The sequence below is a fragment of the Calonectris borealis genome, chromosome 5, assembly GCF_964195595.1.
Source record: "Calonectris borealis chromosome 5, bCalBor7.hap1.2, whole genome shotgun sequence".
Taxonomy (NCBI): Eukaryota; Metazoa; Chordata; class Aves; order Procellariiformes; family Procellariidae; genus Calonectris; species Calonectris borealis.
The window spans coordinates 14542661-14562198 of record NC_134316.1 but is presented as its reverse complement, the minus strand read 5'-3'; the positions used below and the strand labels follow the sequence as shown (position 1 = coordinate 14562198).

The window sequence follows — 19538 nt, the reverse complement described above, 5'->3', positions numbered from 1 at the left end:
CCAGGCAAGGCCCAGCGCAGCCGTGTGTGGTGTCCCTGGAGGCTGGATGCAAAAAGGCTTCTCAGTTGACATGGAACTGCAAAGCCAGGCTGCTCAGGACAGCTCCTGCCCCTGCACCCTGTAGGTAGGAGCCTGCCCTCCAGCAGCTCCTCTTGCTTTCACCCTGCCCCAGATGTGCACGCTTGCAGATGGACAGGAACTCTTTGGAGGCATCCAGAAGCTCAGGAGTCAAGGTAAGCAGCTACCCCCAAAGGTGAGGGCACCGGTGGCAACACTCATTCCCAAGAGTCTTTCTCAGAGGTGTCCAAGTCTTCCTCCTGTTCTGACAATGGCTGCTGCAGGTTTCCTTGATCCCCCTCCCAGACCTATAAACTCTTTGCCTCCCTCTTCTGGATTGATGCCCAGGACTTTCATGTATGTGCTTAGAGTGAGGACTTCCCCCCTAGGATTTCTCCCCAGGTTTTTTATGCTAATCCAAGAGCTTGATCTTATCCCTTTTACATAAGTGTCATAGAGCAGAAATGCTGCTGCCGAGACCTCTTGGGACAGGAGGGAACCAGTTAGGGGACACGCACCCAGAGCAGCCTCTGTCTTTCAGAGGAGGGCAAATTCCTTCACCGCTGGCATGGGGGAAGGTGATCCTTTCTCACCCCGGCTAGCCAGGAGCACAGGAGACTCCCAGTTTGCACCTACACCTCCTGTACAGACTCACCTACATTTCCAGAGAGCAGCCCAGCTAGCACTAGGGCCAGGAGGGAAGTGGGAAAACCACCACAATTTTGCATGAGAGGAATCTCCTCCTAGCCCTTGCAGGAAGCCAGGAGAAGCGCAGAAGCACAGGATTCAATCACAGTCATTGCAATTATAGCATAGCCTGATATTTTCTGAACAGCGGACAGCCTTCTGCTCCATCTATAGCCTCTGGGGGAATGAATGTAGATAAGAAAGCGTAAGATACTGTCCTCTATTGCTGGAGCCAGGTATGCAGAGCAGGAATTGGGATATTTTGTTCCCTTTCAGGCTCATCTATCCAGCCATGGCCAGCTCCTAATTGCTTTCTTCACCACAGCAGCTTTAGAGCACTGTGCTAGGGGTGCACATCTAATCACCGGGTCTTCAGAAAACCTGGTCCTCCTAGGATGTGGTGGGCCTAGTGCCCACACAGGATAACTATACACGCATTTGCACTCGGTGTGGTTATATGATGAGAGCTGCAACAGGAGGCCTTCCCTGGATCTAAGCAACATCTGCTATTGAGATAAGACAGTCACAAAGCAGGTGTCCACAACACGTACTCAACCTGTGTCCTCCACACAGCGCTTATGTGCTGGCAAAGGCAATACAGTCAGACACTTCCTTCTGCTGTTTTACAAGAGAGGGATGGGATGGGATGGGATGGGATGGGATGGGATGGGATGGGATGGGATGGGATGTACTGGGTGCAGCAGGACTGTTGCACCTCCTCTCAATTTTCCCCCAAATTGCAACATCTTGTCTTCTGCTGGACTTGGGGACAAAAGAAGCACTTTTAGAGGAGGAATAACATTTCCTCACTGAGGCAGTGGGTCTGCTCTTCTTCACTCTTTCAGTAATATCAGGGACAAGGGAGGCACCAGCAGGGTAGGGGAACTGCCCACAGTGGGACACTGCAATCCTGCCAGCACCTCAGTAGGAGCATTTTAAGGTTTCTCCATCTTGCTGCCCATGCCAATGCTTTGGTCTGCTCTGCAGGACACTTGATGACATTACTTGTAATTAATCACTGCCTGTCTGTCTTGTGGTGAGGTTTGGAGGCTGCAGCCAGGTGACACTGAAGCCGAAGGGGGGCTCTTTACTCTGTTTTACTCCCTGTGACCTCAGTTTCTTGCTATAGACTCACAGCCCCTCAGCTGCAGGTACTGTGAGTCAGGGAGGCTCAGCAAACGGAAAATAAAATGACATAAAGAGGTCAAAGCTAGCAGGCTCAGACAACTGTCTACAATGCCTTCCCTTCTCACATAAGACCTCCGTGTGAAATGTTTGGTGGCAAGCCCTGCCCCGCTCACCATGCCCACATGTGCCCGTGCACGGGTCCATGCAAGGCAGTGAGTATTTTTCATCTGTCTCTGAATCATTAGTGATGGGTGTTTAACGAAACGGGAACTACTGACTGAGGTATTTCCCGTTCAGGCCCTGGAGTGGGCTTGTCCTGCTCCGCTATCTCAGCAGGCTCTGGGGTGGACACAGTCAAAGCTATTTGCCATCCCTGTGGTGAGCAGCCAGACTCCTCCCTGACGGCAGTTTGCTCTATGTTCAGCACTTCTTTGCTTCCTCCCAGGGCCATTGACACACACGAGCTCTGCTCTGAACTTCTCTAACAGTTTTGTACCCTCAGAACAAACCATCTTCTGATCCTCCTGGTTCAGCCAGCAAAGGCCCCCAGAGCTCCTGGGAGCAAGGCAGCACTCAGGAGCAGGACCTCTACCTCTTCTCAAGGACTGGTACTGTTTCCTCCTCTCTCTTCAAAACACTTAGGTGACATCTATATTAACGAAGGAAATATGCCCCAGACTTTTCCCTGGCACTGAGACAGTGAACAGAACATCCGTGTCTATCGAGCTCTCTTATTCTTCAAAATACAGTGACCATGTGCAGCCTGCGTATCAGGAGTGGTCTCTGGTACATCTTGACTCCCAGATCATACCAGGAATTGTCAGGAGAGTGGTAGTGGCCAGGGGCTGCTCTAACAACAGGGCTACAGGGAAGATCAAGTGCCAGTGCCTAGGAACATACCTGGCACTTCAACTTTTCTGGTCTGTACTAGTCTGAAGACTGTCTTCAGAGCCAGACTGCACCAGCAGGCTAGCCCTGCTAGCAGGGCATTTAGTTCCAATACTGAACTTCTGCCTCTCATCCTTCCTCTTTAGCTCCATGCCCTCCTTCTCTCAGCAATGCTGCCTCCCACACATCTCCTCTCCTTCGCTGTGGAAATATCACCACACTGATGTCTCATGCTCCAGCTGTCCTCCTCTTTGGTCCGTCTATAGGATTTGCTTCCTATCTATCGTGCCCCCACCTGAGGTCCAGCTGAGGGTCTTGGACTCTTTATCCTATGCCAGCATCCTTACTGGACTAGTGCAGGAGAAGTTGTTCCTCCAGTACAGACCCATTGTAAAAATATTAAAGAACTGCTTCCTTCTTTTCAAATGGACTTTATTTAATTAAGCCTCGGTCTCGCTCCATTTCCTCAGAAGATCACAGCACTGTAAGCTACAAGCAGACCCTGGAGCATCTCCAGCATCATTGCTGGGTAAAAAACTGGCTGGACGGCCGAGCCCAGAGAGTTGTGGTCAACGGAGTTAAATCCAGTTGGCGGCCGGTCACGAGTGGTGTTCCCCAGGGCTCAGTACTGGGGCCGGTCCTGTTCAATATCTTTATCAACGATCTGGACGAGGGGATCGAGTGCTCCCTCAGTAAGTTTGCAGACGACACCAAGCTGGGCGGGAGTGTTGATCTGCTCGAGGGTAGGAAGGCTCTGCAGAGGGACCTGGACAGGCTGGATCGATGGGCCGAGGCCAACTGTATGAGATTCAACAAGGCCAAGTGCCGGGTCCTGCACTTCGGCCACAACAACCCCAGGCAACGCTACAGGCTTGGGGAAGAGTGGCTGGAAAGCTGCCCAGAGGAAAAGGACCTGGGGGTGCTGATTGACAGCCAGCTGAACATGAGCCAGCAGTGTGCTCAGGTGGCCAAGAAGGCCAATGGCATCCTGGCCTGTATCAGAAATAGTGTGGCCAGCAGGAGCAGGGAGGTGATCGTGCCCCTGTACTCGGCACTGGTGAGGCCGCACCTCGAATACTGTGTTCAGTTTTGGGCCCCTCACTACAAGAAGGACATGGAGGTGCTGGAGCGTGTCCAGAGGAGGGCACCGAAGCTGGTGAAGGGCCTGGAGCACAAGTCTGATGAGGAGCGGCTGAGGGAACTGGGGTTGTTTAGCCTGGAGAAGAGGAGGCTGAGGGGAGACCTCATCGCGCTCTACAACTACCTGAAAGGAGGTTGTAGCGACGTGGGTGTTGGTCTCTTCTGCCAAGTAACTAGCGATAGGACAAGAGGAAATGGCCTCAAGTTGCACCAAGGGAGGTTTAGATTGAACATTAGGAGAAATTTCTTTACTGAAAGAGTGGTCAGGCCTTGGAACAGGCTGCCCAGGGAAGTGGTGGAGTCACCATCCCTGGAGGTATTTAAAAGACGTGTAGATGAGGCCCTTAGGGACATGGTGTAGTGGGCATGGTGTGTTGGGTTGATGGTTGGACACGATGATCTTAGAGGTCTTTTCTAACCTGTATGATTCTATGATTCTATGATTCTATGATTCTATGATTCCAGTGCCTGAGGCACCACCAGTGGCCAGTAAGCGATTATGCTGGATCCATCCTGGGGATCCTAGCAGGGGATACTGGCACCAAGCACCAGGCAAGAGTCCAACTCTGTGAGGTCTTTCCAGCTCTTCTGGTACGTGTTCATCCTTGCCTTGCTCACCCTCACCTTCCATCCCTTCCCTCTTTACCTCCACCTCCTCTCCCTTCTGTCATTTGCACAAACCCTCCAAGGAACTAAAGGACACACAAATGACCACGTACGTACTCCTCTGTTACATCCTTGCTGCAGCACTTTGCTGTGTTTCCTATTCAAGGTGTCAGCTCCATCAAGCGAGGCCACCTCTTGTGCTGTTGTCTGCAAGAAGCCTTGCACAGCAGAGCCATGATTTTGGCAGGAATCCTTAAGTGCTACTATAAAGCAAATAAATAATTAATCATTATTATTTTTATGTATCTGTGAGTCTTCTCTAATAGGTCTTGATATTATTACAGTGCTGAGGACAGGCTGAAATTAGATAATACTACACTCAGCTGGCATCTATTCCCTTGGAAACACAGGTAAAAATGCATTTAATAGCCCTCCAGTGACAATGAATATTCATTAATATGACACAGACATATACTTGATTTGAAAATAAGGGCAGTAATTAAAGAGCTATTAGGGTTAAAAAGCAACAAAGGAAATTCAGCTACCAAAAGAGCTGTTCTGGGATCAGCCCCTAACCTACACGTGCATGGATAAGCACAGGCTGCCTCAGATCTTCTACATTACTTTACATATCACCGGACTGCGGGGTCTAACTTCCCTCCCAAACTCTGTCATCTGGAAATGTCTGATGAATTCAGAGTTCATTTTTCCTGCTGTCTTCCAGAGCAGCTGCATTCCGCTGCGGTGCTGCTGTTTGTACCTGCTCACACGCTGCTCCCGCGATGAACTGACGAGAAGTGGAGGGGAAACTTTCTGCAGGCTTTTGGGAAGGAAGCTACTTAAAATCAATCACTTACATTCATTATTTCTACTAAAATAGCCTTGGGGATCACCAGTCATGATAGCTGCCTTGCTGTAATCTCTGAAAATCTCCATCCCACAGGCCGTGATATTAAAGTCAAGTTTCTCAGAGAGGTTTCTCAAAGGTTCCTTTGCAGGGGTGGCTTGAGAAAGCGACCTGAGCAGTGCGTGTTCTGTTACGAGCGAGTCAGGAGAGAGGCAATGGCACTGCTGTACATGGAGGGAGGCAAGGAGGAGCAGACATGTCCAAGGGCAGCGGCAACACCGCAGGACCAATTGGTCACGCTGCTTGCTCACGGCCAGGATAAACCCAGTGTAATCTCACCCACCGTGTCCTGCCAGTCTCCTCCTGGTGCAGGCAGAAACTGCAGAAACCCAGCAGAGCTGCGTCCCTCCGAGACAGGGCAGCGGTTTGGAAATGGCAGCCACCCCAGCTAGCAGAGGAAAAGTGAGACGTGCATCCTCCAAACCCAGGTGTGCTGTCACCAGGCCGTGCATCACCCTGCTCCCTTTCTGGGGAGGGTCTCTCAGGCTAGTTATGCCACCGAAGAGATTACAGCAGAAACTGAAGCAAATCAGGTGGAGAGGGAGAGCGTTATTTTAATTTCTAACCCAGCAGTGTAATGGTAAGTAGAAAAGTGGATCAACCCATTGGGCTGGTGTTTCAGGCCACTCAGTGAGGAGAGTTAACTGCGTATCACCTAGATTAGAAGCAGATAAACCGCATCTAAGCTAATTCGACTGACTTTCGGCACAGCAGCGCCCAGTGCAGACACGTGTATGAAACGGGTGACGGAGCCGAGGCAGGCACCCTGTCCCGCTTCCTCACAGCCATCTCGGCAACGCTCTCCTCGCCTTCACAGGTACCTGTGTCGCAGAAGGCAGCCCCGAGCTGGCTGTGTGTCACCAGGCTGATCGATTTCCTTACAAATAAATGGTAAAGTTGCGTTTTCTGCCTGGATTGGCTGGTTTTGATGGAGGAGGGTTTTGGTGTTTTTTTTCTGGAAACAATTACAGTTCCATGCTTTAGGCAGTGTTTATTGCTGTTTCAGCCTAACAGGGTTTATCCTTCTAATAAGAGAGGCTGCCAGTGTTTGCTTTTCTTAGAAACCTAACCTGAGACTTTTCAAAGGCACGGGAACGTGATGGTTCTTACTAACTTTAATCCGTTTTACATCCCTCGGCTGCATGATGCGGTAACTTTAGCAGGACTGACGAAATTCACGCCCGTGAAATCAGCGTGTTTTGCTCTGAACAGCCTCCGTGGGAAGGGTGGGGCGGGCGTCTGTGGGGATGTACCGCTGCTCCCGGCAGCTCTGACTCCCACCCCGGGCCACCTCTCCCAGAACCGCTTCGGCTCCGCCGCCGCAGCGACCTTCCCTCCGCGGGCGGGCGGTGCCGCCGCTGCCCCCCGCGCCCGCGGGCCCCCCTCGGGCAGCGGCTGCCCCGCAGGGCCGGGCCGGGCCGGGCCGGCGGGGGTGGGGGCGCCCGGCGCTGGGGGAGGCCGCCCTCCCGACACGCCCCCTCGGCGGCGCTCGCCTCCCCACCGCCGCGCAGCGCGGCCGGCAGAGCGGCCGGAGCCCGCCGCGGCGCAGCCCCGCTCCCCATGGCGGCGGCGGCGGTGCGGGCGCGGCGGGGCGCCCGGCTGAGCGCGGCGGCGCTGCTGGCGCTGCTGGCCCCGGCGCTGCTGGCGCTGCTGGCGCTGACGGCCGGCCGCGGAGGCGGCGGCGGCGAGGGGCAGCCGGGCTCCCCGCCGCCGCCGCCGCTCCCGCTGCCGCCGGGCTTGCGGGAGGAGCTGCGGCAGAGGCGGCGCGACCTGCGGCGACTGGCGGCGGCGGCGGGCGGCGGCGGGGAGGCGGCGGCGGCGGGCGGGCTGGGCTGCGGCGACCTGAGCCTGGCGACGGGCGTCAGCGTGCTGGGCTGGGGCTTCACCAAGGTGGTGGCGCGGGCGGCGCTGGCGGGCGGCGGCGCCGTCGCCCTCAAGTCGGTGCACGGGGCGGGCCGGGAGGTGCGGCAGTGCGTGCAGCGCTACGGGGCGCCGGCGGGCTGCCGCCGCCTGGCCGCCTACAAGCTGCTGAAGGAGGTGACGCTGCTGCAGCGCCTGCGGCATCCCGGCATCGTCCAGGTACGGCGGGGCGCGCCGGAGCGGCGGGGTGCGGGATGTGCTCCCTCGGTACGGGAATTTTTCGGGGGGGGGGGCGCGGCTCGGTGCCGGGGCTGAGTCGATCCGCCCGTGTTGCCCCCTCCCGCCCCGTCCCCGGGCGTCCCGGACCTGCTGGCGCTGGCAGCGACATCGCTCTGACAATCGCTCCTTCCCTCCTGGCAGCTGCACGGTCAATGCTATGATAATAGCGGAGATCCTGAAATACGGGTCACAGCAATGCTGGAGCTGGGATCCCCCCTGGAGATGATTCAGCTTCTGCAGACCCCCTGGGAGGAGAGATTTAAAGTAAGAAAACAAAGCAAAGGGAGTTTTATCAGTCGCTTTTAGACCGCAAACTGGGTAAATGCGAGGAGCCCGCGGTGACTGCTGGGGCAAACGGGATTGTCATGCTGACACTCTGTTTGCTCCCGCAAATTGTCCTTAAATGGTTTTGCTTTCACTCCTTTTAAATCACATTAAAATAGCCTTAGCCTGGCGTCTCGCTGTTATATCCCTTCTCTCTAAAGCGGTGTTAAGAGAGCTACATCTGGGAGGAAATGGCCACAAAATCTTGCTCAGGGCTGGGGTGGTGTTTAATACCCAGTGTTACACTGTGTTGCTAGTTTTCCCTCTATATATTGTTCCACTCCACAGAGGGGCTTTCCTAGCGAGGCCCCTCAGCAGGCTGGGTCTGACTCGGGAAAGCCATCTCGCTGCGCTCTGAGTCTGTTGTTTTCTGCGTATTACCTATTTTAGGCAGCAAGCTGAGCAGCCTGTCTCTCACCATGTGTTTGTATGATGTTTCTGATCTTAGCCCTTTAGGTATTACTGTAGTACAAACACTGTTAAATTGCTTTCCTCCTGCTGTAGGTGCTAGAATCACATCCCTGTTAGTGAGATCTGCCTTGTCTCCCTAAGCATCCCGCAAAGGGACTCTTGAGCTCCCCAGGAACATAAATGACTTACGACATGGCGCTTATTTTGGTTATAGCTTGTATTACAGTTTGCCTCAAGGTCTCAGTTGGGGGTTCACTACTACTTGTTCGGTTTCCAGGAGGAAAGAGAGCATCAAGCAGAAGCACGGGTACCTTAATGTCAATAAGAAATGCTTTGGGCAAAATAAAAACACAACAAAAGTCCCAAAATAAAACCCCTGCCTGCATGTGGTCCTTAATGTTGAAGAGGAGCCTTGCCATCCAAGCCAGAGGGGGAGCGTGGCAACTGTGCTCGCTCTGCTGCGGGACGTGAAGCTGGGATTCTTATGATTGCTTCACTAATGAAGCTAAAATAGCGTCAGAGCTTCCAGACTCATTTCTCTTGGCCTGTGGAGTTCCACTTCTGCTTACAAACTATTTCATACTGGCTTCTACATAGCTTTGCCAGCACCTCATCTTCTCAAATGTGCCAAAGTGTCCTGTAGAGCTAGAAGCCCATGGTGCTGGATTAGCTGGTGGTAAGGTCTGGTATGGTGGCATTAAGATTTTAATAATCTTTTGACGGATGAGGACACGAATTCAGAATTTACACTGGTACTGTCTAGTCCTGTTTCCTAATTAGGGCGTCTAAACGGATGGGATTCCCCTCTGATGAGGCACATCAGATACCAGCGATTCTGCGAGCTGTTCCAAATGAACAAAGCCTCGCGCCTGCACAGATCGCTATCGGAGGCAGCGAGGGATGGCGCGGGTCTGCCTGGCACACCTAGTTGACGATAGAGTTTGTCTGATGCCAGGGCTCCCGATACTGAATGAAAACTGCTGCAAAAAGCTACTTGAACAAAGTCCTGGTGCAGTATAAATGCACTCTTCTAGTTCTAGTTTGTTCAAAAATCATTTACTGAGCTTTCTGCTGGATCAGGTATTATCTGACCTTTCCCTGCTGTCAGAAAGTTGACATAAAAGCAAAAAAGCTGGCAATAAATACATTGCATACTTTGGTTAATTCTTCAGAAGCAGGATTGTGTGCCCAAATTCATACTGCTGAGTGATGCAGCAAGGCATGAATCTGGTATTAATGACCATGGAGCCTCAGTCTGTGTGGAGCAGCATGGGGGAAAGGAGGGGAATATACTAATTCTATGCCAGAGTGGGAAAAAACCCTTCTGATTTCAGCTAGCAAATCAATATAGCTCCTGAAACATGAAGGCTGCTATTGTTTTCCTCACAGCTTTCTCCTCTAGTTCCTCTAACTGCAAATGTCTCTTTTTGTATACGCACGTTTTTAAAAAATGTTGCTAAACTACTTACCACAGTCAAATCCTGTGGCAATGTTGATAATAAATTTTGTAGCATACATATAATTACCTTTTAAGTACTATATGCTTTTTTCTTGCCTTTAATTTCATTGAATGCCCTCCCCTTTGTTCTACTTCCAATTTAATAGCTGTTTTTAATCTGTTTTTCCCATGCATATTCATCTTCTCTTTCTCAGATTTGCCTGAGCCTTGTGAAACTGCTGTTTTACTTGGCACATTCCCCCCTGGGTTCAATAGTCCTATTGGATTTCCAGCCGAGGCAGTTTGTTATGGTGGATGGAAACCTAAAAGTGACAGACATGGATGATGCCAGCACTGAGGAACTGTCATGCAAGGAAGATAATGACTGCACACTCGACTTCCCTACAAAAAGCTTTCTTCTCAAATGCTCTGTGGTTGGGAAATGTGAAGGAATAAATGAAAAGAAGAATCTTTTCAATGCATATCGGTATGTCCAGCGAGATGGGGGAAAAATCTGGCATGGCTGAGCTCACACAGTGCCATGTAGCCTCTAGCATCTCGCGTTTCTTCCATGCAGTGACTCCCCCTCACCTCTGTCAAAGGGTAGTTAAGGATCGCTTTGAAGCAAGTTTATTTTCCTTATAAGGCAGGAAAATAGTGTAGTTGTTGTCTGGTGAGAATGCAGGCATCTTTCTTCTGCTGCTCCCTTTCCCCAACACCCTCTAGAAACTTGCCCCAAAGGTTGCACCTGTGAATTTATTGTTTGCCAAACAGGCCCTGGCATTTGACATCCACAGGCTACGTTTGCTGAAAACAGTAGCAGCATGGGCTACCTGCCAAAGCCCACCAGCTTTGAGCCCCCATTGTTGGGAACAGGCTGGCTAACTTCCCTTGAACTCCGTGTCTCCCTACGGAGACTGTGGGCACCTATGGAAGAGCGATGAAACAGGTAACGGGCAGCGGGCTGGGACTGCTGTAGGCCACCAGCTGAAAGCACAAGGATGTCCGCTCGCCGCTGATGCTTGGCAGGTCAGGTACCAGGGGAAGCTGGGTATTTACACAGAAGGACTTTGTAAGGGAGCTTGTGTTTGCAGGACGCGGTGTTAAAGGGCAAGTCACTGCATAGATTATTACAGCCTTGCTGTAACGAACTTGTAAACTCTTGTAGAACAGGAGTTTTCTAGAAGGTTCAGGGAATGAATAGGGGAGTGTCCAGCCTTTCCAGGGGTAATAAGAATGCCAAACCTTTCAGGTCTTGCATGAGTCGTCTTCTATATAGGCCTTTTTTTGGTGGGAAATTCATTGCTTAGTGCACAAGAATGGCCCTGGGGGAAAGCTCCATTGCGCGAGCCTTTGCGAGGTAGATGTCACGCGGTGCTTGGCTGCATGCTGAGCTGCAAGGACCAACGTTTCAGCCCAACTCACAAGAACAGTCTGTGAGATGTCCGTAAAGTGCTCAAACATAACTTAATAACCAAAGCAGACTTGCTAGTTTCATGTGGATAATCGAGGCACAGGAAAATGTAGACAACTTAATCACTAGGGAAATTAAGCCACTGTATTCTAATCAGTCTGTGGGATTTTTTGCAGGTATTTTTTCACTTATCTTTTGCCACACTCTGCACCACCGGCTTTGCGGCCTTTTTTGAGTGATATTCTGAACGCAACAGGTACCAGCTAATATTTATAAAACTATTTATTAGAAGTCCCTGAACAGTATTTCATGGAATTACTCATCTTTGCCATCTTTTTCTTTAAATGTAGGTGACTTACGATATGGAATAAATGAAACCCTGAAAGCTTTTGAAAAGGTTTTACATCTGTACAAGTCTGGGCTCTACCTGCAGAAGAGACCTCTTCATTTAAAAGGTACATGATTTTGAATGCTTTAAGTAACATAACTACTGAGGGAGCGAGGAACTTGGTAACTGGTCAAATTCCGATCTCCCATACATTCAAGCAGTATTTAATCACTAGGAAAAGCACCAAAAGTATCTTTTCTTGAGCAGCCTTTTGTTGTTTCTTCATGGGAGCTATGCAAGATTGCATTGTTTTGCAAAGTAAATGCAGTGCAGACAATCTGGCCTACATATGGATATGTTTGCACTGCTTCTAAATACTCTTCTCATAATGTGCATCAGTGTTTCGAGGGAATATAGTTGGGATAGCTTAAGCAACTAGACCAGAGTAGCAAACTGAGTCTCTCATGCTCCTCTTTGGGGTCGTCTTATCCTCTGGACCCATAGGTCAGTTTTCCGGGCTGATATTGAAACTTCCCAATTCACTTGGTGGCTTCTGACTGCTGAGCACGTTATCCTGGGAACGGACAGTGGGGAGGTCACAACACCCAGATGAGCGTGGCAGAGTAGCTAGGGCCTTGGTACCCTCTAAATTCCTCTAAATTTCTTTTTTCTGAAGACCATTCTATTGGACCTGTGGATGGATAAATGAGCCTCTGTGAGGTGCATTCCTCTGAAAAGGACCCGTTCGGTGGTAGAGATGAGACTAATCAAAAGCAAGGTTTCAAAAGTCCAGTGGTTACTGTGGCTTACATTTTCCTGACCGTTCACTTGTGACGGTGGGGTGATGATGGTGGCTTGTGGAAGGAAATCTCTTTATATGTGAAAGAACTGGTATTTGCACAGTTATGAACAAAGATATCCAGTCATTTGCACGGAGGGAACAGTGGCTTTAACAGGAATTGCCAGTATTTTCCAACAACACCCACCCGTTCACAACTGGCTTCACAACTGGCCCAGTAGCAATGTGCCAAATTGATCACCATCCTAGAGGTGTGGGAAGGTGGGGAGAGACTCTTAGCAGTCAGTGAACAATAGCCTGAACATCGCCTGCTCAGGCTTGTCAGGTCTTTTGTATCCCACTGGAGCGGGATCTGGCCTCCCTTTCCCCCACTGGGATCCCTAAATCTCCTGTACCTGTGGGTGGAACCATGATGGGTGGATCAGTGCGTGCCCCGCGTAGCTTGGTGCTGGATCTGTGATGAGCTGGTTCTGCTGTTGGGGCTGAGGTATAGGAGAGGCCGTTGTCAGGTTGGCTTCTCCGGAGCCCTGCTAGGAAGGTGGGTCTGCACAGCAGCCTCCTCCTCTCACCCAACCCTGCGGTCGCTCCCCTGTCCCTTCACCCTTGAGAGCTCTGCCCCCTCTCTTATATCCGTGGAGGAGTTGCTGTCCTGCAGAACTAAAAGCCAGGATTTGGGTTTCTTTTAACTTTGCAGCTCCACCCACTCCATCTAGGCAGGTCAGTTCAATCTGCCACTATCACAGTTCTTTAAGAGTTTCACTGAAGTGTGAAATACTAAGTGTATATTGTAACTAGTCTCTGAAAGTGCACTTGAAGAGTTTCCCTAAATACCATCTTTCTGTTCCCAGACTACATCCCCCTAAAGGGCTTCCGAACGGTGGAAGGAGAAGACTACAAGTGCTGGCCCTCCTACAGCCACCTGGGATGCCTGCTCTCTGTTCACAGCGCCGAGGAAGCCGCCGCAATTTGTAACTCCCAGTCGCAGTGTCAAAGTTTTATCGTCACCCAGCAGAGGACGTGGACAGGTGAGCTTGGGCAGATGTGACAGGATGCTGCCATGTGGTGTCCCGGCTTCCTCGGTCACGAGTAGGGATGCTGCTGCTGCCCTCCTCCGTAGTGCCTCGAGTCTATGGGCGCATATAAAAGCTGCCTTTCTTATTCTCAAGATCAGATGGCTGCTGCGGTGAGCATCCAAGGATCCCCTGAGTACTTGCGAGGACACACAAGGGAAATTATATTCTCCTTCTGCTGATTCTTTCCTCTACAAATTTTGCACAGGATTGCTGGGTATTGTTAAACAGTTACTTAGTTCATGCAGAGATGGTTTCACTTTGGTGTTAGGATAAACAAGTCCTGTGGTATGTATAGTTTGCAAAAAGCTGTGGGGTTTTTAAAGATGAAAGCAGCTATGTAAAAGAAGGTGGTTACTATTGTTATAATTAAAAGAATCATGGCTTACAAGTTGTTATCCCCTTTATCAAAACTAAAGCCCCAAACCAATGGATTTCCAAAATGTCCCTGTAATTAGCTCTGATTATAGCCTCTTACGGTTAGCATGTTTTCAGAGTTATTATAAATTACCTCATTTAGCTGACACTTCAATCATGGGCTAAATTGTTACTTATAAAGTGGAACGCTAAATGAGGTAAATGCGTGTTTTCAGCGATGGTGCTTAAGAATCGCGTCTTGTCAGCTCACATGACATATTAAAAAAAAAATGCAAAACTACCAAAAACGCATCTCTTCTGTGGATTTGTGTGCAATTGGCATGTGGCAAACTAGTGACATAAGAGTGCTTACACTGATGCAACATAAATCTCTTTGAGCCGGTTTCACACCAGCAATGGATTGTGTGAGTTGTGCCTAACGCATCACATCTGGCTTCCTCACGGGGCGGCTGTTAGTTGCTGTGTTCGGAGCCTGGCTGGAAGGAACCCTGCTTAAAACAGGGGTGGGGATGCAGAAGAAGCAGCACGTGGGACAGAAGACCCTTTCTGCAGTGCCTGGCTTGGATGCTGCACCGTGCCTGCGGTCTGTTAATGTTTCCCGTGCTGACATTTTTCTTCCTCACGTTTTTACAGCGCATCTTTGCAGCCAAAGATGCCGAAAGTGTGTGGCTGAAATGCAGAGTGCCTGACTTTGCCGTTTGGATTAATGAGAGCTGTGGGAACATGCTAGTCCCTCTTAAGGCAACTCTGTAAAGCAAAGCAAGATGTAAAAGCCTCTGGGGTCTGATTTTGCATTCCTTGTGCACACTCGATGAGCGTCTGGAGTTTACTGGGAGCGTAAAACACATCTACGGCAGGGTGGAGTGACCCTCCGTTGAGCAAGCAGTGTGTTTCTGTGTCTCTTGCAATAAATAGCATGGGCCAAGGTGAACCTATCTCCTCTATTAAACTTGCATTTTTATTTCCTTTCCAGGACGCCCACTCGCCTCGTTTCAGAGTGGCCCGACTGATTTAATACCGGATGCTAACGCTGTAGTCTATATTAAACGATCGGCTTCCTCAGGGGAAAGACTTTAAAGACAATGAGATCACATAATATGATCCTGGGAGGAACAAACCACTGGGAAGAATTTCATCTGCTGAAAAGAATGACATATTTTATTTTGCTTTGGGGTGGGATCTCCTTGCCAGCTCAGATAGAGTCAAATGCTGCTGTCTCCTTGATCAAAGCTCAGATTTCTCATTGCAGCCCTGCTAGCTTCTTTATCTGTCCCCACACTGCTGTTCCGCATAAATGCTCCCAGTTTTAGTCAAATGTCGCTAGACTGTGCAATACCTAGCCTTGCTGCTTCAGTAACCAGCTTGTCAGCCAAGAAATAGAAATAGCTGCAAGGGATCCGGCTTGGGTAGGCTTAGTTAGTTCAGTCACCTCCGAAAACCTATGGATAAAGCTCCTTCTGCAGCTGCCGACCAGGATTTCATACCACTGCAAATGTAAAGGACTGGATTTCAGCGACGGGTCAAGGTTGCAGGATTGGGATCCATAACCAGAGGTTGATGATGGGGGTGGTCTTCTAAGGAGGGTCCTGATTCAGTTCCTTCCAGGGCAGGGGAGGGAGGTGGTGTATAGGTCAACTCTGGAACCAAATGTCTGGATGTTTGGATGCAGGATTTGGGTTTGACCCTATGTGATTTGTAATGCCAGCTCCCATGTATCAACCTTGAAGGTTTTTCTCTGTTACTTTCCGTGAAAGAGCGAGACATTCAAATTATTTATGTATAAGGCGTTACTCTGTGTGATAAAGAATGACTATGTTTATTCTAAGCATGCTGTGAAAAGTTTTTCTCTTTAATTGTCTAAGTCTTTACTGCAACCAAATGAAGAAATGCAAGTGTTCCCCATCTTCAGCTCACCTAGCATCATCACCCATTCCTGAGGACAACCTGTGAGTGTGCTCAGCAGTGTACGAATGTGCCCAAGCCCCTTGGACACTTAGATCTTGGAGGATGCTTTGTGGCTGCACTTGCAGGCTCACAGGCATAGAAGAAACAGGCATAGAAGTCTGGTCTCGAGAGCCTCCTGCAACTGCCCTTTGCTAAAAATGTAGATAGGACCTTCGAAAAATAGGTGGGGGTTAGTATAATTTCAGGCTGTGAAAGATGGCAACGTGATGTGCCACTCCCGGGAGTGCCTGGAAGCAGTGACCATACGGTACCTCTTCTGTAGCGCAGTCGGGGAAAGCCCAAATCACGGCTGACCTGACACCCCGCAAGGGAAGGTCCCTGGCCTTGTGCAGGAGAGCCACGCTGCAGCCTCTGTGCGATGCCGCATTGAGTTTTCCACTTAGCCCATGCTGCTGGGTGGAAACAACGGCTCTCGGGACATTGCCATTGACTCCTTGTAGCCTACCGCAGTGTGGCTATTTCCATGCGGGCCCCTGTAGCAGCTGGGGTACCCCCGACTAAATGTGCCTGAGCTCTTGCCTGGGGTTGTGCTGTGTTTTTCACGTTCTGGTCCTGTGTTTCCCAGTGCAGGATCTCACCTTTCAGCTCATTAGTACTCTATTAACCCGCAGCAATGCCATTGCATGGGGGCCTTCTCATGTGCTATAACCCCTGCTGCTTACATTGAGGCTCGGGGACTCTGATAGTGATATCAATTAATGAGAATTCCTAGTTAGCACAACAAGAAGGCTCTTCTTAGTGATGGCCACATTGCTGCAGGCTTTGTGAAGGCAAGGCTTTTTAAATGGACAGCCGCAGACCGCTCTCTCCATTACAGTGGGTCCTGTGGAAGTTGAAGGAAAGGTCCTGCCAGGGGTCCGCTATTGTTTTACATCGACCCCACTGAGCAGGGCTTCAGGCATCTGCTGTGTGGTGCTTTACATTAGCAAGAGGTAATGAGAGTTTATTCCATATCTCTCAGCCTCCTGAGATACAAATCAGAAGTACATTCCCCAAAGCAAGGGCAAGGGCCAGCCCGGGGTCATTCCAGAGCGGAAGAAACAGAGAGAGAATGCAAAAGTTGAAGTGATTCCAGTTTGAGTTAGAAAGATCTTCCCATCCGAAAAATCTCTCCTGGTAAAAAAACATTGTATATTTTAGTCATGCGATGCTCCTTTCACATTGCAGATTTTTCCGTGAAGCTTTCATTGTATGATGCCTGCCAGGCTGTCAGGTCCAGCCCCTCGGCAGATGGTGCAGGGTACGGCAGCGTCGGTTGGATAAACGTAGGGCCCAGCATCAAACCTGCAGTTAGAGCCTGGGACCAGAGACCGTATCATCCTGCCTTGAAAGTTTTGAGCACACGGTGCTTAATAAATAATAATAATAATTTAAAAATCAATAAAAAGGGAAGTCAGGCTTCAAAGAATCCCAATGCTCAATATGCTGTTGCCACAGCAAGTGGCTTTTGTAGGACGTTTAGTCCACCCCCTGCAAATGAGAAGGTGCATTCTTAGAGCCTGGATCCCCGTGAGCACATTCATCACGCTAGCACAGACAAATAGCTAGGGCACAGGCATACATTCATGTCCAATTCTGTTCATGTGCTAGACACTTAGACGATGCCCCAAATACGCTGGTAAAAGTGTATGCACCATTCTCCTCGTACCTCTGTGCAGCTCCCCACAGCACCTAACACCTGGTGGGCATGCCGGTTTCAGTCTTATTTGGGGTGACATCCCACGGCAGTCCAATGGTGCCCAGCAAATGCTGGGTGAGGCACAGGGAGGGAAAATGTTTTACCACCCCGCTGCATCTAGAGCTATAGCTTGACATGCCCTTGAGGAAACACAGTCACTGGAAAAAGTGACCCACCCTGCTTTTTCCCAGCTTCTTGCTGTTATCATCTGCTAAGAAACCTTTTCCAATGGCCGTGCCACTGTAAAAGCATGTAGAATTAATTCTCTGCTAGCCTGCAGTGGGCGGGTTGTGACCACTAAGCTTCAGGCAGCTCCCGAGCAGCTCAGGGGCAGCTTCTGCGCCAGGTCTGTGTGGAGCACCCGGGCTGCTCACAGCCCGAAGGGGAGGCTGCAGGAGCAAGCATCTTCTCTACAGCTTTTGGGCCCATGTGGCTGTTTTGTAGTCCACTATCTTCATGTCCCATCTCACTCACTCAGTCTCTGTTCATTCTGTTCTTTTATGAAATTATAACTGCGTCAAGCAGCTTTAGACTTTAAATGCCAAAGAAAATTTCAGTGCACACCTAAAAACTGTAGTTCAGTAACTACGGTACATGCAAAACTCAGATATAAACATTTCTTGCCCTTAAAATTCCCAGTTGCTGGAGTCAATTTGTCTCTGCTATCACTGATCAGTATTTCAGCCACCATTGTGGAATATGTAACAGAGGAAAGTGCTTGGAAGGGAACAGCAGGGGATCGATTGCAATGGAAACCATGTGTGCTGGAGGAATAATATTTACCTAAATGTGTCTATCACATCTTCCCAAAGAATGCTGCCATTAGGAGAGAATGGATATGAAAATGTTGCCTCCATAGATAAAAGTTAGGAATATCATTTTTTAAAACACAAACTTTAGTATTCTTAATTAATTCCATATTGTAATAACAGAGATAAAGCCACATCCATAAAGGATAATACCATGTACTCCAAAGATATAAACCACAGTTTAATAAATAGCAACAGATGCCGCATGACTCATGCTCAGTTTGCGCAGGCGTTTACATGACTGGTGACTTCATGACGGATTGAGGAGCGGAGCGAGGGGACAGAGCCCAGTAAAGAAAAAGCAACTCCTGGTGCATCAGACAAGGTTCAAATAACAATGAAAGTCATACCTGTATTCTTACATGACATATTTTGCAAACTTTGGTGATGCTCTAAGCAGCATTCAAATAGATGAACTTTTAAGTTGTTTTGGAGCGTTTGATAAAAACAGGAATTTATCACAGGCAGCTGGAGGCCCAAATTGCACATCTGGGTTAACATTATTTTCTGTAAGGTCTCCTATAAATTCATGGACCAAGCACTGATGTCCGCGGCTAGAAGTCAGAGCACTTTGGTCCTACTAGGATGAAAGAGCTGGTTTGGGGTCCAGTTTGAGGAATTAGTGAAGTGTAACTCCAGTATCCAGCATAGCCCATCACGATGGCTTGGTAGAACTTCAGAGTGAATCTTCTCCCATAACTACAGCACTTGCAGCAATCTTTCCATTGGTTCCATTGTCCCAGTGTACCAAAGTGCCACCAACAGCAGTATGGAGACGGTGGTCGTGAAGGAAAATTCACAGAAGATCATTTTATATGAGAGGCAACCATGAGCCCCTCTGCCTCGTCTGTAGCATGTGCTTAGTCCAGGATGGTGGATTTGCCCTGGATGGTAGTTCTTGGCTAATGGGAAAACATACCAGATTACATCAAACAGGTCTGGGTGCAGCAAGGAGGGGTGATAGCCGGGGGGAACGGCTGCCAAACTCCTCTGCTTGAAATTCAGCTCCTGGCTCTGAGCTCCAGGCGACGACTTGTACTTTGGAGCCTTTGGACCCTCAGCCCTCCTGGCTGGCCAACCCAGATGACAAAAGTGCTGGGTTTATTGGTAGGGAAGACTTCTCAACACAGCTTTGGAGGAGATCGAGATGCTGATGGCTTTTTAAGAAATATATGCTTGCCCTTTCTGGGCACCAAGCTATGTCCCTGCACTGCACCCACTACCACAACCCTGTCCTCGCCCACTCCCAACTACCATAACCACTACCCTCCTGCATCCCCAAATCTATACCTGACAGCTGCACGCTCAGGTCTTGCCCTCCTGTCATTTACTCCCCCCCCCCCCCCCATGTGCCATCCCAGCCCACCTACTC

General features: G+C 49.8%; 1 protein-coding gene across 1 annotated transcript; it reads left to right on the top strand.

Annotated features, from left to right (window-relative positions):
* Nucleotides 1–6512: 6512 nt before the first annotated feature.
* On the top strand, nt 6513–15539 carry LOC142083165 (extracellular tyrosine-protein kinase PKDCC-like). Its single transcript, XM_075152404.1, is given in 8 exon segments — nt 6513–6669; nt 6672–7492; nt 7694–7816; nt 9941–10212; nt 11316–11395; nt 11490–11594; nt 13115–13291; nt 14688–15539. Coding segments are annotated over 8 exon segments (1839 nt in total). The 3' UTR covers nt 14792–15539.
* Nucleotides 15540–19538: the final 3999 nt, after the last annotated feature.